The 17,768-nt window shown below is 38.9% G+C and overlaps 1 protein-coding gene across 3 annotated transcripts in view; it reads right to left on the bottom strand.

Annotated features, from left to right (window-relative positions):
* Positions 1-227: 227 nt before the first annotated feature.
* The window catches only part of Peli2 (pellino E3 ubiquitin protein ligase family member 2), a 139,718-nt gene continuing 122,177 nt past the window's right edge, over positions 228-17,768 (bottom strand). For all 3 annotated transcript variants that reach the window (XM_048362535.1, XM_048362537.1, XM_048362536.1), the window contains 4 exons: positions 16,354-16,455; positions 6,759-6,956; positions 5,815-6,003; positions 228-4,376 (listed from right to left, as the gene is read on the bottom strand). In XM_048362535.1, the coding sequence (XP_048218492.1) occupies positions 3,810-4,376; positions 5,815-6,003; positions 6,759-6,956; positions 16,354-16,455 (1,056 nt within the window). In that variant the 3' untranslated portion in view covers positions 228-3,809. The remainder of the gene's footprint in view (positions 4,377-5,814; positions 6,004-6,758; positions 6,957-16,353; positions 16,456-17,768) is intronic.

The raw sequence follows: 17,768 nt of genomic DNA, 5'->3' as shown, positions 1-17,768 counted from the left end.
AATGTCACAAGAAATAGTAATGGAAGCACCAATGGAATTTCTTTAATAAAAAATGAGGGGATTTTTCAGACCTCAAACTGAAGTATACATTTTGCCAAGCATAAAACAACTCATCTGTATGGATTGGCTTGGAAGTGTGAGAATGTAAAAATCAAATGTATTCACTTCCCACGGAATGTCCTGAGGATTCAATGACAGCGACAAGTCTGATGACAAGGACCCACACACATCGTGAGAATTGTTTAATAGTTTGTGAAGACTTTTTTCCCCCTGCAAAATGGCTTGTATTTCCACAGGTACAACAGTGAAGAAATAAACTTTTCAATTTGACATGAAATATAAAAGAACAATTTTACAAATATATCCATAAAATTTAACTGCTCATAACACTATACACGGTAACTATGACCAGTCTCTTAACTTCTAGATTATTTAATACAGAGAAGCAATCTGTCAGCTCTAAAAGACGCAACTTCCCTTTCATTGAGTTTTATTTTTGTCTGTTTAGAAACAGTTAAGCAGAACTGGAAAATAAAATTTTCCCCTAGATTTCTCCCTTAGGGATTCGTTGTGAGGACAAAACTTTATGTGAGAGGATGTATAAGTCTTACTAAGAAGAAAATACTGAAACTTCTTTTTTCCATTGTTGTTTTGCTGCTTCAGCAATGGAAGCGGCATCTTTTAGAACAGATTCTAAAGTTGTCTCACTGGCCTTTGGTTCATAAAGCAAAGACAACAGAGCTGTGCTTTAGGTCCAGCAATGCGCAGGAGGAACTTCCGCTGCTTCACCCACAGGCTAAACAATAGGGACGAAGATGGAGAGCCAGGGGCACAAAGCTTAAAAACCAAGGTCCAACTGGCATGTGATGATCAGATATTCCACTTCTCCGTGTGATGAGGCAAGACCACATGAAGATTGCAAGTTTTCATCCCATGGTGACCATACACCTCTCGTGTACATACAAAGAACACATGGCTTTAAGTAGTGGAACAAAAATCATAAAACTGTCGGTAAAAATTCTATAAGCTAAAGTACACTTAAATTAAGTAGAACAAGTGCTACTTAAATTCTCACAAGTACCCAAATCATAATACTAAGCTTCCAAATAACAGAGGTTGGAGTGTATTCAATGGAAGCAAAAAACAAAAGGCATTGAAGCTTTATAAGAAAAAGAGTGCTCCTCAACTTTTCCCTAATACAGTATGTGCAATAACTTAAAATGATTTTCCTATTGGTGCTGGAAAATAAATTCTCCTACAATCATGTTTATGCCAGTCCTGGCATATTTCTGCATCCAGATTCATAAGTCTCCTTAATGGAGCCCATCATTTTTCCCATGGCTTTCTCCTTTCTTAAAACCCTGACCCTGAAGTTCTATAACCAGTTATATCACATGGGTTCCCTGAGGCACAAAGGTACCAAGTTCTATAATTAACTATTGAGGGATGATAAATATGCTATTTCTATGAAAAGATTTTCATTCTTTTGGGCCACAGATGGGAAAAGAAACCCAGAAAGATTAAAACTTATTTTGCAGTGTTAACTGTAGCCCTTTCTGCAGAAAGCTGAACCAAATAAGGGGAAATGTTGGAGGTTGCAGCATGCATGAACCCGGCAGCACCGATTATTAATAAAAAATTCCAGACTAGAAAAATACTCAGAGTTCTATCTCATCTACTCTGAATCTTCTCCTTTTTTTTTTTGTAGTAAACTGACATAAACAAGCTGAAAAAACAATCATCTATGGAAGGAAGGACATCAACTGGGGCTTTATTTCTGGAAACATATTTGAAAAAAAAAAGGCATATTGGTCAGGCTGAGACCAGCGATTTCTTTATGTACGTATGGGAGGGATGGGATTGTCCTTTCAATGTGATGACACGTCAGACATAAAAACAAAAGTGACTTTGGGAAAGTTATCTTTTCTCAATTCTATTACTCTACTTGGGTAACAAAGTATTACTAGAGTTGTTTTTTTCTCACAAGTTTGAAAAACTACCTCATTAGTCATCTCAGTTGTTAGGGAATCTTACTGGATGTAGCCAAAGTAAGCACAGTTTTCTTCTGCAGACATGTCACCTCCCTGTCTCCTCCTGAGATAGGACAGGAGGGGTCCTAACTGGTAAACCCAAGAAAAGGATGTAGAGCCTAGATGGCTGTGCACTGCACTGCCACTCCTTCCAAAGGCTGGGAATTTACTGCCGAAATTTCAACTATCTGATTCCTCTGCAAATCAGAAGCTTTTAGGTTGGATAATAACATAATTTGGGGGTATATGTTGTACTATTAAACATACATCCTTGACACAGGAAGTTAGAACCTCTAGTAACTTCCTAGAAGAATGAAAAATATTTTGCTAAGTGAGATCCAACCTTACAAGATAATCACGATATCCAGACTCCTCGATTCACCTCTATCTGTCTCTAAAGGTGAGGCAATTTCACCATTCAGTCAAGAATTACAGGCTGGAAAGACATGCTTTATCCACAAAAGCTAAGCATTAGAGGCTCTACACACATCAGATGACAATACACATATTCTAGACAATTCCACATTTTTCCATCCTTTTCTGTCTGCAGGTTTAAAATTACAGAAGAATAGAAGAAATAACCAATAGGAGGACTTTCACATCATTTGAAGAATTACCAAGACAAAACTCAGAACAGAAACACTTCATCCTAAACAGTATCTCCACTGAAAAATAAAGCTATTTTAAAACTGACAGGCTCAAACTTTTGAAATAGTCAAATTAAGCAGCAGCAGTTAAAAGTAATATCTTACCACTTTCAGGAAAGGAGTACTCATATAGGTGAGAATGACTGAAAAGTAGGCAAAATATGGAAAAATCAATTCAAGTATGGGTAGAGTATGAGAATTGTATAAATTAAATATGTATTTACAAAGATTAAAAACGTAGTTCAAATCTGTAACAGTGGATTTAAGAGGGTGTTAGTTTAAATGAACAAATGAATACCTGCTCCGTGTGAAGAGATCAGCTTCAACTCAGCCAGTTTCTCTACTTGTCTGGGAGCAGCCTTACTACTGGTACTGGGTGCAGAGAATGCAAATCTGTGAATTATTAATCAAAATGAAATGAAACTAAACAGAGAGAGATGGAGGAACTCATATGAAATTCTGATTTAATTATTCCTTAGTAAACACTCATTTGCTCTCTCAAAATCAGGAATTTCTAATTATCTCTGCAGATGTACCACTCGGTGTTGTGTATATCTAATGATCACATTTAAACTTAGTTTGATTTGCAAACATTTTCCAAACTCAGAGGGCTCCTTAAGCTACAGGGAAGGTGACAGATGGCAGAAAGGGAAAGAACAAAATTGACTGTCTCAGAGCGGCTCACAGAATTTTGGCTTTCCTGAGGAAGGAGAAAGAAGAAAAAACCAAAACAAAATCCTTATGAACCACCCACAAGTGGTTTTAAAAAGTAAGAGTGTGTTTCCAATCACCCTTAATTCTTAAATAATTCATTATACAGAGAAATGTAGTACTGCGGTACCTAGGCCATGCCCACTGCTCTAATAGCCATCCTCAGTTCATGAATTGTTAAGATCTGCTATATTTTAATCAGTGAAACAGTTCGGCATGTATGATGATGATCAGGGACAAACTGCATTAAACAGAAATAATAAAGAGCAGACTAAAGAGTTATGGAAAATTCTTTGTTTGAAATGCCAAGTATTTGATGAATGAGTGTATTACGTTCCAATGAGTTAAAAAATAAAAGAAAACAAAGCCACAATATATGAATAGTCTTTCTCCCCCAAAAAAGTCGGTAACTGTCAGAGTGTCAGTCAATGGGACCCTGGAAAATCAGTTTGATGCAGTTCTGCTCTCCCACTAACTGCGTGGCACAGAAGGGGCAGGCAGCGTGAAATGCATGAGTTCCATGAGGCAGCGGGATCTGAGACCAGTATTTTGCAGACTTCTCTGAGCACACATGTCCACAGGGGGTGAAAGCGTGAGTGGGCGGTCCTGCGTCTACGTAAAATCCGGCCTCGCAGCCGAGCCAGAGGGGTACATAGGGGCCCACAGTCCGGCACATGGGACACTCCCTCTCGTTGGCCTCTGTGTCACTCCGATGGCCCCAGTTGTGGTAGCCATGCACGTGGCCGCAGCTGAGATATGCCCAGGGCTGCTTCTCCTCCACTACCTCTTTCCTGTTGATGCTGGGGAAGGCCAGGGTGTTGAGCCCCACTGGACACTGGGGCCGGGCGGCATTGATCTCCTGCCGGAGGGCTTCGATGTGTTTCTGGGTGGGAGTGTGAAAAAGGCCATCAGCCGTTCTCCAAAGAAGGGTGGCCCCACATAGATCAATGAGGGAGCCATCCTGTAGGACGTTGGTCTCACTTTCCACCTGCAATGGGTTTGAGAGACATGCCTCTTAACAGCAAGATCCTGAGAAACAGATTATTCTAACTTTCAAATTAAAAACAGCATTTTGAAGAAGACACAGGGAATCAATTTATCCCACTAAAAACAGGACTGCAAGAATAATCTAACCTCCCTGAACCTCAGTTTCCTTATCTGAACACCAGCTATAACATCTATGTCCAGCTTTGAATACATCTAATTTTACCAGGTCAGTAAGTGCAGTGATATTTTAATGAGGCTCACAGATTGCTTTAGATTTTAACTCTTGATACTGGGAGCACAGCAGCTACTGATCTCAGAAGGGATGGTCTAGTAGAACAGAAATAACAAGTAACAAAAATGGCCTAACACAAACATCCAGTAGAGAATGCAAACTAGGCTTTATTTTCCATGTTTCTTTGTGTGTGTGTGTGTGGGGGGGGGTGTTATAGGGCTTGAATTCTGGACCTGGGAGCTGTCCTTGGGCAGATCTTCAGTTCAAGGCTAGTGCTCTACCACTTCAGTCACAGCACCACTTCCAATTTTCTGGTGGTTAACTGTAGATAAGAGTCCTACAGATTTTCCTGCCCAGGCTGGCTTTGGACCTCGATCCTCAGATTTCAGCCTCCTGAGTAACTAGGATTACAGGTGTCAGCCACTGGGGCCTGGCTCTACATGTGTCTTATGGGGAAAAAAACTCCCTTCTTGGTGCTAGCCTATTGTCGCAGGGCTCTGGCAAGATCGGAAACTTCAAGCTCCTGATTTAAGGCACTGCAGTGAGTCTCTAGAGGAGGAGGGGCTAACACCCAATGGTTCTGAGGCAGGCCATGAGCTGTACTATAATTATTGGGAAAAAGTAGTATGCCAGGTCAATGTGGCAAATGAATGATTTCAAGTAACAAGTTGGAACTATGACATTGGTGAACAATTCAGAGAATTCTGCATAACTTTCTTTTTTTTAAATTTTTTATTGTCAAACTGATGTACAGAGAGGTTTCATACGTTAGGCATGGGATACATTTCTTGTACTGTTTGTTACCTCCTCCCTCATTCCCCCTCCCCCTCCCCCTTCCCCTTTCCCCCCCATGAGTTGTTCAGTTCATTTATACCAAACAGTTTTGCACGTATTGCTTTTGAAACCGTGTATACTGGTATTAGAACTAGGAAACTGAAAGGGAATACCAAAATCAAGAGACACAGGGTAAAAAAAAAGACAATTGACTACAAAATGCATAACTTTCTTATGAAGAACTTAAGGGAGAAGAACTATGATTAATTACTTCTATAAAGTCTAGATCATTTACTTTTTATTTAAAAAATGTCACTAAATTTGGTCTTAGATTGCTCTGAGTTCCAAATCAGTTGTGAGTTCCATGCTAAAACTCAAGTTTTTTCTTACAGAAGATGTGGAGAGAATTCCGTGTGATTCAGAGCCCACTTACCAGCTTTCCCCGCTGCTGGGCTGACCTGGTTTCACGTAAGGTGTACACGTCTCCACAGACAGAGATCTCTCGCCAGACCCCCGGCTGGGACTCCTCCGTGAAGCCCCCTCGGGGATGCATCACTAACACGCCGTTGGTTGTGAGACCGTCCATGTGGCCATCAGGGTTTTTCCACTTTGCTGCCTTTTCCTGGAGAGCGTACCAGAGCAGAAGAGAGAGTGTGAAGGCAACATTCACGACAAGGGTCTCGGGAGTCACTTCAGAGTGGGGTAGTGATAGAGTGGAGGAAAGCAAGGAAGTGTCATTTTCAGTTTAAAGCTAATAATCACAGGACAAAACAGGCAATTATTCTGACAGTCTAAAAGATGTGCTAAAATGAATGTGTACTCTATTCTCCTCAGGAGCCTAGCAGCATCTTGGCTCCTGGTTTTTGTTGTTGTTTTCTGAGAAGCCCCACTCTCTGGTGTAAAAAGGCAGGATGGTGGATTGAACCTAGGGCCTCGTGCCTACTAAACAGGAACTTCCACTACTGGATTACTTTCCAATGAATCAATAACTCACTAATATTTTCCTTTAAACCCTGATGATTTGACCTAATGATTTGGCTATTTACTTTTCCTTCTGAAATAAACCTCTTAAATTTACCACAAACATACTACACATAATATTTATATGCACATGTGCTTCAAAAATAACTACTGTACATAATATAATTGAAATATAAAGTATAATGATTAACAGCAATAACTGAATAATCTTCAGACTTTTAATTACAGCTTTTCAAACTGGTCTCCTGAAAAATCAAATCTCAAAAATCTAGAGGCATCATACAAAGCAAATGTTTTCCCCAATTAAATGTTGACTTCCAGCTAAATGTTTTTCCAAATAAATGGTAACTAATAATGGGTGTTTTTCTTCAAACCATGTACTTAAAAAGTACTTACGCCAAGAAATATGTTTTTGGAAGAGTCAAATCCAGCTGCAAATATCCGTGCTGTGTATGGTTCATTTCTGTCGCACACAATCCTGCAGGCGAACCTGGATATAGTGCTTTGAGTGATCTGGGCTTCATCATTGTTCTGACTGCCAGAAATGGTGTCTGTGACGACAAAGTCGATGGGGCTCTCTGTGGATCTGCCCACCTAAATAAATCAAGCACTCAGGTCAGATCACCTGCCACAAGTACTCCACAGGGCCTGGGTGTCCAGAACCATGCTAACATTCACCCTCTGCTGACAATCAGACCTTAAAGGAAAAATTTCAGCTGTGCTCCTTTCCCTTCTGTAAGGGAGAAACGACGGTAGATTACAACACTCATCAATCTTCTTCTATTGTAGTAGAAACACTTAACATGAGATCTACTCTCTTATTACAAATTTGAATGCTTACTGTAACTGCAGAGAGAGGCACAATGTTGTACAGCAGACCTGCAGCACTTACTGGTCCTACTTAACTGAAACTTTATGGCTGATGAGTCTATCGGCATTTGAATATTAAGAGAAAGCTCAATTTTCTATTCTAGAGGAAAACATTGAACCTTTCCTACTACACATTAGATTTTACCTGTTGGACGCAGGTAGAAATATTACTTTCACAGAAAATCATTCTGTTCTGTTTCTGGGAAAATCTAGTTAGAGATAAACAAAGGGATGCTTGCCTCCCACTCGTGAGTTCAGCTTCTGGGAATGACTTTCCCCAGTAAACTAACAGTGATGATAAGCACCAAGCAAAAGACAAAAACTGCATATTTGCCACTGCTTAGTTCCATGTGAATAGTCTAACGGGCTTAAACAAGCTAGCCCAGAGCTGAAGATACAGACAAGTGAAAGACTTAAAAAACAAATGAACAAACCCTGTTCTTAGCATTTTATGTCTGAATTCAAAACAGCAAGACAAGACACACTTAGGGAAGTCGAAAATGTTACTAGTAATATTATTTTCTTGGTAAGATTTAGATGCTGCTAGAAGGCATATATTTCATTAGAATGATCTAGCAAAGCTTTTCCTACTCAATAAATTCAAATCAAACAGGTACTGCTTTCTCCTGTAAAACTAGGAGAAGTGCTTGTTTATGAACAAGGAAATCCTCAAAATGGAATATTAAACATTTATATAATGATGTTCTATGAATATTTAACTGGAAAGTAGTGATAAATGTTATATGTATCAAAGAGCCCCCATTTATATGCAAATGAGAAATTCTCACAAAATATGGACATCCTCAGTAACAATAGTGACTTTGATTCCACAGCTGCCAGTGGAAAGCAGCTCTGAGATGTGTATGTGTGTGTGCGTGTGTGTGTGTGTGTGTATTTTCCTGAAACCAATTTCCAAGGTATTTTTATTCTGATCACAAAATTCTGTCTATAACACAAGCAATGTTTAAAATACAGTTTTAGTTCAAATGAATAAACTAAAAGGCTATTGTCTAACTTAGCTCTGCTTGTTTCCTGGAAAAATACAGAATTTCTTTTGTAAATCTCTCATACATTCTCATGTATAAACTACCCCTGTAAAACGAATAGAAAATGGACATCTATTTCCTTTTGCTTACAACCTTGAATTTCTTGTCCTAATGAAATACACTTGGAAGAAGCTAAACTGATGGTTCACTGAGACTCACCGACTGAACAGATGCACAATGCCTAGATGTATGGCTGTCCAGGTTTAGAAAAACATGCTAGGTTGTTAAAAAATGCAAGCTAAAAATCTAAATCAGAGCTATTATAAAATCCTATCATATAATTCATCCTTCTAGAGCTGTATAATCTTGTCTTTGTTAGATTCATCTAAAAGTTTAAGTATGTAACTTAGGAGCTCAACTAAACAATGCAGTTGCGTGTTTTTTAAAGAAGTTGTTGGCAAAAGAAGTGAGAAAAATAACAACTGCTGATTGTAAAATATTTAACAAGTGCAGAAAACTAAAAGGCAAAAAGAAAGCTGGCTCCAAATTCAAGAGCATACTTGTTCCAGACCTTTAATGACCTGTGGAGTACAGGAACTGTGAGAGGTTCTGAGATCCCCTGATTTCTTCCCAAAGCTAGAGCTGCACAATGCCACCGTCTTGGTCCTCTTCTATGAAAGCCACACAATTGCTCCTTCTTGCATGCTGCAAGGGCTCCAACCACAGAGGCCCATCTCTCTACCTCTGCCTCTTACATCTGCAAGGACTCTCCTTTAGGAGGGCCACATTCTGAGTTCAACCACACCGATCAAATGAAATGTCTTTGTGAGTTAACTGAAACTAACTAGAGACCATGAAATTGTATTCCAACCGGGACATCTGCTAGGATCAGTTATGTTGGGTCTTGATCTTACCCGACTGGCCATTTACATCTAATCCCTGGAGTGCTAGTGAAGTTTTATACTTTAGGATGTGGGCCTCACATTGCTGTTTCCAAGAAAGGAAGCTGTCACTTTCCTGCTGAGAACTCAGTCTGTGTGGAAAACCTGCAGGCTATCCTGCTGCCCATTAACCCTGCATTTGTTTATAGGAAGCCATGCAGACAAGCCACGATGCTTCTAAAATTCCAGCTCATATCCACAGTGGCTATGGTGAGACCACCTGATACACTCTAAATTTTGTGTGTAAGGAAGGTGTATGTTGCCCAAAAGCCAGCTGAGATCAGCGCAGGAAAGAGGCTCTGCAGCCCCCATGGGCCGCCATCACCTCTCCTCCCTGCCTCTGCACCTGTAACTTTCCACCTTCCTCCTATGGTAAAGTTGAAGTGCTTTCACTCAGTCTTTTAAAAGAATTTTACTACCTGTGCTCTCCATAGAGTCTATTACAACAAAGTGAGTACCAGGAAATAGGTACTTGCAAGAGGGGAATGGAGGACCAAGGGGAAAGGGGTAGAAGAATAAAGGGGGCAGGGAGAGAATGCAGCAAGAATTTATTATATATACCCCAGAATTGAGAAATGTAAGGGAGTGGGTGGGCTAAAGGAAGTGAAGATACTGAAATGGTCATACAGATCAGCCTATATTGTATTCATAAACTGCTTTGTTAAATGGCAAAAAAAAATTCAGTATGTAACCTAAAAATTAAGAAAAGTGAGGGAAGAGGTGGGTTGGGAGGGATGGGTGAGAACGTAGAAAGGGGTGACAGTGATCAAGTTGCACTGTATTCATAAACTGCTTGGGTGAATGGCGACTCCTTTGTACAACTACTCAGATACTTTAGAAAAAGATGAAATGTTCTATTCATGCCCCACCTCTCTGCAGATGCCAGCCATCCCAACAGCCTCCCTCCTGCGATGCATCTGCTCTGTCACTGTTCTCTCTCAAACCACCACTCGCTCCTCCACACAGATACTACAAGAGGTTGGCAAACACATCCTCGAGTTTTGCAATCTGTGGTTGAAGTAGCCTTGGCTTTTGTTTCTATTAAAAATTTCCAAGTGGTGGCTGATATCATAAAAAAAACCTAACCTTTTTATTTTCTATACTACTGGAACAGGAATACTATGCTTAGGCATGTCTGCAACACTGAACTGCTACACAAGTCCCCATGTCTGTGCCTGGTGCCTCCTGGACTGTCAATCATTTCACTGTGTGCCCAGTGTGCCGGGTGAACAGGTCCAGCCATCTCTGGTCTCCCCTTCTAGCCCAGGACTCCCATTCCCTCCCCGGCAATAAACTGCCCCTTCTTCACCATCTCTCTTCAACTTCCCTTTCTCAATTCACTGGGCCAACTCCAACCAAGCTTCTCTCCCCTCCCCTCTACCAAAACTATGCTAAGGTTCCACAGTCTGTCCACCATGAAATCCAGGGCTTTGGAGTCACATGGTAAAACGTTTCCAGTTATGTTCCCTTCTAGTCTCTCCCAGGGAGAGAGATACCCCAAGCCCCTAATTTCTCCTTGCACTGTACTGTAGACTAGCACACCCCATCTCCACTTATGTCTAATAAGCACCGCCATGTGAGTGCGGCAAACAACTTAGGACTCCCCCTCTCCTCATTTCCCTATCACCATGATTGACTGCACTTGGAATTTGTTCAAGCTAAACTTCATAATTCAAGATTATTAACTTGATTGTTCACTTTCTTTCAAGCCCACATTATCCCTCTATAAATCTTGTCAACTACCTTGAAAACTCACCCTCAGTCCTCCCACTTTTCCTATCACAGCTCATACTTGGATTCCATTACCTTAGCCTCCAAACTCCATTCTCACACTTGTCTCTGAGACTCATCTCTGTATGTGATATCTTATAAAAAAATAAATCATGATATATTTTCCTTGTTTAAAGCCTAATGGCTTCTTCAAACTTCTAGGATAAAACTCAGTCCTACATGGCCTAGAAGCCTGCTTTTTCTCTCAACCTCTACATCTCCCCAAGCTATCTACTTGCATCCCCTCCCACCCTTTGCACTTTCATCTCCTTGCACTTTTTCCTCCTTGCCTTCAGTCCTGACAAGGAGCCCTTGGTTCACTGTTTCTTCTGCATTCGGTGGCTGCTGATTTGGTGCTGTACCTGCCTCCTTCTCTTGTTCTTTGCCTTTTATTTTTATTTGTTGTTGTTGTTGTTGTTGTAGGTGCTGGGACCAGGGCCTCACACATAGTCAACACTGTACAACTAAGTTACATTCTTCTGCCTCCTCTAACATAGAAACTTTGGGAGAGGAGTGTCCAGACGAGTATCTGACACAGCAAAGGCACAAGAAGTGAAGATGATGACTGGAAGCTAATACCAGTGAGCTTCCGCCCCGTGAGGTTATGTACATGCTAGATAATTAAAAAAAATCTCTCCCCCCCGAAATATGGATATTCTTTAACTTTTTCTCTAAGTGGATGCTAATTCAACGCTACCATCTAAAACTACAATAAACCAACTATATAAAAAACCAAGACAACAAAAATTAAAGAAACAAGGCACTGCAGTAAGCCAGGTTCACAGCCTATAAAAGTGAGAAATCTGAAGGAAAAAGCACTCGGCACTAACTTCAGATCTCTTCAGTCTCAGGGTCTCCCTTAATTTGAAAAAACATTGTAATACATCTGTCATTGCCTTTGGTTCCTTTCACAAATGATGTTCTCTTTCATGTTTTATTTTCTTGCTGAGAGTTTTCTTTTTTGGGTGGTAGAGTACTAGGGTTTGAACTCAGGGCCTCATACTTACAAGGCCAGGAGGCTTTTTGCCAATGAGCCACACCGTCAGTCATGTATTGTACTGGTCAGAGTTCTGAGATAGGGTCTTAATTCCTGCCTGCGCATGTATCTGGGCTGTGATCTGTCTATTTTAGTCTTCCCATCACAGGTAGGATAATAGGTGCGTACCACCACGACCAGTTTCCTTTGTTGAAATGGAGTCTTGTGGACTTGTTTGCCTGTCACTGGCCTGGACCCAAGATCTTCCAATCTCAGTTTCCCACAGAGCTAGGGTGACAGTTGCGTACTACTGAGCCCCAACTCTTGGTTAAGAAGAGGTCTTGTGAACTTTTCTGCCCAGACTAGCCTTGAACTGTAATCTTCTCAATCTCAGCCTCTCAAGTAGTCAGGATTATAAATAGGAGCCTCTGTTTACTCATACTCCAGAAAGCAATTACTAAGCTCTTCTTTGACTGTATTAATTTGGCCTTTCTCACCCTAAGTCCCTTAGATTCAGATCTAGCTTTAACTCCTCGCAATCCCAGTGGTATTTCAGAGCCCTAAGCCCACTCTGCATCTGCTGTAGGAAATCCTGCACCCATCCTTTCTTGGCTCATTCTGATATTCTGCTTTTAAACAATTAAAATCTTTCAATTTAATTATTAATTAAATTAGAATTTTAAAACAATTAAAAACATTCTAATGGGAATAGCTAAAATGAACAGTCCTCTATGCTTTAGCCCATCATTGAAAATGTGAATATTGCATTTTTCTGCTCAGTGATTTTTACCACTTTTTTTTTTTTTTGCCAGTCCTGGGGCTTGGACTCAGGGCCTGAGCACTGTCTCTGGCTTCTTCCCGCTCAAGGCTAGCACTCTGCCACTTGAGCTACAGCACCATTTATGACCTTTTCTATATATATGGTGCTGAGGAATCGAACCCAGGGCTTCATGTATACAGGCAAGCACTCTTGCCACTAGGTCATATTCCCAGCCTATTGGTACATTTTAGACATATAAAAATTGTTAAAAGTAGGGAAAAAGTAAAACTTGTCTCAAGTGAAAACATTCAAGTATTAATAAATCTTTAAACCATCTCATACATGTCCTGTTAAATCTGTGAATGGAGTCATGTTATTTTAGTAAACATGACCAATGTGTTAGGTTTTCCAAAGAAATATTCAAAACTCTTAATCACTCATTTGTGTTTTATCTAAAGACATTGGGCTGGTAGAATTCAGAGACTATATAACTCACGGGACCTCAATCTTGTTTTGGCTACTAATGTCTTTTCTTGACTTTGAGTAACTTATCCCTTCAAAGACTTGAGAGTTTTCAGCTATGAGAGAGGCAGATGCGGGTATAAGTCAGTGTTTCACGGAATATGGTCCATAAGCTTCTGAGGTTCCCTGGATAATAGGGCCAAAATTTCTTTCACAATAAAGTGAAGAGGCCACCCTGCCTTTCCACTGTGTTGGTCTTTGCAGGTACAACACTAAGGAAATAGTGACATGTACTGCATGCACTTTCGCATGAATGTAGGCAGAGCAGCACAGGGAGTTTCCACACAGTTACTGCGCAAATTCACTGCCACACACTTGCAGTGAACAAAAGCTACTGTTTGAATACTGTGTGACACAAGAGCCCTGAGCCCTGAGTTGAAAAATCCAATGAAATCTTTCATTCCACCGAGATGAAAAGGAAGAAAGTGAATGTGAATAGAATTCACCTTATCCTCAGTAACAGTGAGCAAGACTCTGTATTACAACATGTCATTAAAGAATCTGGCATGAAATGTTGAAAAACTGCTAAGTAACAATAGTTTCCTTAATTGAATTAACTGCTACACTTCAGTAGTATCTGCCTTACCTATTATATGTGCCGACAGACACACTGTTGATTTTACATGGTAAAAAAACCTACCAATTGTAACAATTGTGACAATTGTAAATTATTCTCCAATCATTTTGTAAATTAAGAATTAGCACTATTGGTGTAAAAAAAATCTTATGTCTTTATTAAAGTATGAGGTATTAACAAATCTTAAACTGAAAATAATTTTGCCAAGTATTAAATTATAAAGTACCATAAAATATCAACAGGGAAGTGTATTATGTATATATTTACTTAAGTTTTATCTGGTAAAATGAGAAGGCAGGACATTTAGAAGGCTACATAGAGGGTAAACTGTATACAGATTAAAATCATTATTAGTATGTCATTGAAATAAAATCAGCCTTACTTTTGAGTTCAGACTGGCACTAAAATAAGACTGTGTATGTTTATGATTATGTCTGCTTAAAATCTGTTTGTCTACTATTGTTTATAGTTTGTTTTTTGCAAAATAACTAACCCATTCTGCATGGTCTCCAAATAAAAAAGCATGAACTATTTCCCTGCATATCACCTGCTTCCCCTGTAACGATAACTGCCTATGAATATCTTGTTTTTCCCTTTGGAGATTTTTTTTTTTGGCCAGTCCTGGGCCTTGGACTCAGGGCCTGAGCACTGTCCCTGGCTTCTTCCCGCTCAAGGCTAGCACTCTGCCACTTGAGCCACAGCGCCGCTTCTGGCCGTTTTCTGTATATGTGGTGCTGGGGAATCGAACCTAGGGCCTCGTGTATCCGAGGCAGGCACTCTTGCCACTAGGCTATATCCCCAGCCCCCTTTGGAGATTTTTTAATGCATATAATCATGAAAGCATCTAACAATACCACTTGAACAGTAAATAATTAATGTGATATTATGAATACAGAACTCACCACTTTAATTTGTTAATATTTAATATTAAATGATATTAATCAAATCTAACACTATAGGTAGGACTCAGTACATTTAATTTCATTTAAGACGCTTGGAGGTCTTGTTGAGCAGAGTACAGAGCCTCGCTTGTTCTGCTTTGCAGCCGCACAGGACTCTGCTGCATGGCTGTACAGATGTATTGAACTAGCCTCTTCCTGAAGGACTTGCAGGCTGCTTTCACTTTTCTGCTATCAAGCAAAATAGCACTTTGTATAAAAGTCATTCTACAAGTGACTAAGCTTATCTCTGCGTTATACCTACAGAAAGAGGAAAAAGCTGTATAAGACAAGGGCTGAGTCAAACAAAGCATGGAAGGAGTTCATGTTTTCTGCAAGTATTTCTGAGTCACTGCCCCACAGGAGTTGTATCCATTTGCAGACATAGGAGACTACTTCTCTTACATCTTTGGTAAAACGTTTTGGGCTTTTCCCAATCTGATAAGTGAAAAATAATACTATGATTATTTCAATGTCACATTCCCTTTTGTTTTAAATAAATGAGGATGAATGTACTTGTTAAATTTTAAAGCTATTTGTTTTCCCTTTTGGATGGACTATAGTTAATCCTTTGCTGATTTGCCTACACAATGCAGACTTTTTCTTAGTGATCTCTGTGAGTTCACCTTATATATTTGGGATACTATTTGCAATATATGAATTGTAAACTCCCAGCCCCACCTTTGTTGTTGTTATTGGTGGTGGTGGTGGTGGTATGTGTACTTGGTGGTATTAGTACTTGGGTTGTACTTAGGGCCTCATACTCTCACATTTGGCATTTTTTGCTCAAGGCTGGTGCTTTACCACTTGAGCCACATCTCCACTCCTGCTTTTTGCCAGTTAATTGGAGATATGGTTTTTATGGACTTTTCTGCCTGTGTTTGGCTTTGAATCTCACAGATCTCAGCTTTCTGAATAGCTAGACTTACAGGCATGAGTCATTGGTGGCATGCTCTGTTTCTATTAGCAAATCTAACACTGTAATAAACATCTTTTTTGATTAAAAATTTTTCATATTCTTTAATTATTTGTGTATAAAATTTGTTAATGTACTTTTGTACATCCTGTGCTTTCTTAGTTACTTTCTTTCTCCTGAAAGAACTTTTAAGATAAATGTTCAATACCTTGATGTCATTCCTTTCTTAGGTTTTAGTAATTGAAGCACTTGAGCTTCATGCTTTCTAGAAGAAAGGAGATGCTGGCCACATTATGAGTTCTGCTACACAGTGCCCCAAGGTTATTTCTGAAAGCTGTAATTCCAGTTTTGATGTCTTCCTTGACTCAAGTGTTAATTAGGAAGTATCCTGAGTATGTTGGTTTTAAAATATTACTTTATTCTTGTTAACGTCTATCTTTTATTGCACTGAGAGCTGAAATCATGGCTTTATGACTTCTTTTTATACTTAAAGATTTTTCTCATTCTTTCCAAAACCAAATTGGAGCCATATTTTGTTTAATCTTCTTTAAACTTTTTTTTTCTCAACTTCAGAAGGTAATACACAGGGACAGGAGGTAATTTTTATGTTATCTTCACATCTAAGCCTCTATACATAACCAAACACTACTGTGTTAGATGCTCTAGCTATATATAAAAATACAGAAGGTAAAGTAAAACTATGATAAAATTTCCATTGAAAAAGCAGGATGTTACCTGAAACATATCCGTATCTTTATCATGGGTGTATTCCACTACCACCGTCTGATTCCTCGACAAAGTGTAGGATATGCTGTGTTGACCCTTAGAGCTGATAGCCTAGGCATGAGATAAAAAAAAACAAAAACCAGAAACTCATTACGATTTTGTTTTAATAACTTGCTACAATCCAGTTCATAGTTCTGCCTCTCTACCTGGAGAATGCAACGCAGGCCAGATTTCTCCAAACACAGTCAGAGTCTGTTCCTACAACTGTACAAAATCCAAAACTCATGATTCTAGATTTATAACATGTTTTCCACTTTAAGGTAAACAATATTTTGCTCAAATCAAATCAAATATACTTTATAGGTTTGAAAACTTGATTTAATCCTTTTGCTATGCTACCTACACTCAGAAAGAATGTTTTTAGATTCATTGAAGCCACTGAGTTACTTAATAAAATTAAATTTCATCACACAGCTAAGTTAATAGCACTTTGTTATATTTTTCTGAAGTTACAGAAATTATAAGCACAGTAAAAGGGTCATTAAAAATTGTCAATGTCCTATTATATTATAATAATATAATATCTCAGTTAATGACAGCACAGTTACTCTGTTCTGCATCTCATTTACATATCTTATGTAAGCAGTTGTTGAACCCAAATAGTGAGTTAATGAAACATGGTAGCACACTCTTCCAATTGTAGTACTCAGTAGGCAGAGGCAGGAGGATCTCAAGTTCAAGGCTACCCTGAGCTTTGAAGTTCAAGGGTAGCCTTTGTTACACAGTGAGACCATATCTAAAAAAAACAACAACAATATCTTCTCCACTTTGCTAAAACCCCAAACCAAAAGAAAATCTTACTTGTATTTTTTTCTGTATTTATATAAAAAAAGGCTAACATTCTTATTCAAATAATCTAGGAATATCAAGACAAAGCACTGCTCTTAGTTTCTCTGTTATGGTATATTTAAATACATCTTAAGTTTGGTCACATACTCTTAATATTTCTAAATTAACAAAGAAATTGATTTAAATTGTACTTCAAATTATTTTAATTACATTTTCTCCATTACTTTAACTTAATTCATCTTCATTTCTACCCATATACATTAAGTACAATATATAAAAATTTAATGAGTCTTTCTATTAAACATTTATTGAATGATGACAATCTATGAACACCAAGGAAACCTGTAGAAGTAGCTAGCCATATACAACATGTTAATGAAAATATTCTCTATAAACATTGATGTTTGACTGCTGTAAATTCTTGGAATAATAAACAGCACACTATTCCAAATCATGTTTGAAATTGGCCTTGTGAAATTCATGGTCATTAAAAATTTTCCCTGAGGAACTAAATGACTGAATTGATATTTTAGGTGCTTTTAAAAGATAATACACATATGAAAGGTAATGTGGAG

This window comes from Perognathus longimembris, chromosome 14 (genome assembly GCF_023159225.1).
Source record: "Perognathus longimembris pacificus isolate PPM17 chromosome 14, ASM2315922v1, whole genome shotgun sequence".
In the NCBI taxonomy this organism is placed as follows: Eukaryota; Metazoa; Chordata; class Mammalia; order Rodentia; family Heteromyidae; genus Perognathus; species Perognathus longimembris.
The sequence above is the reverse complement of the archived record's forward strand: the minus strand, read 5'-3'. Positions and strand labels throughout refer to the sequence as shown.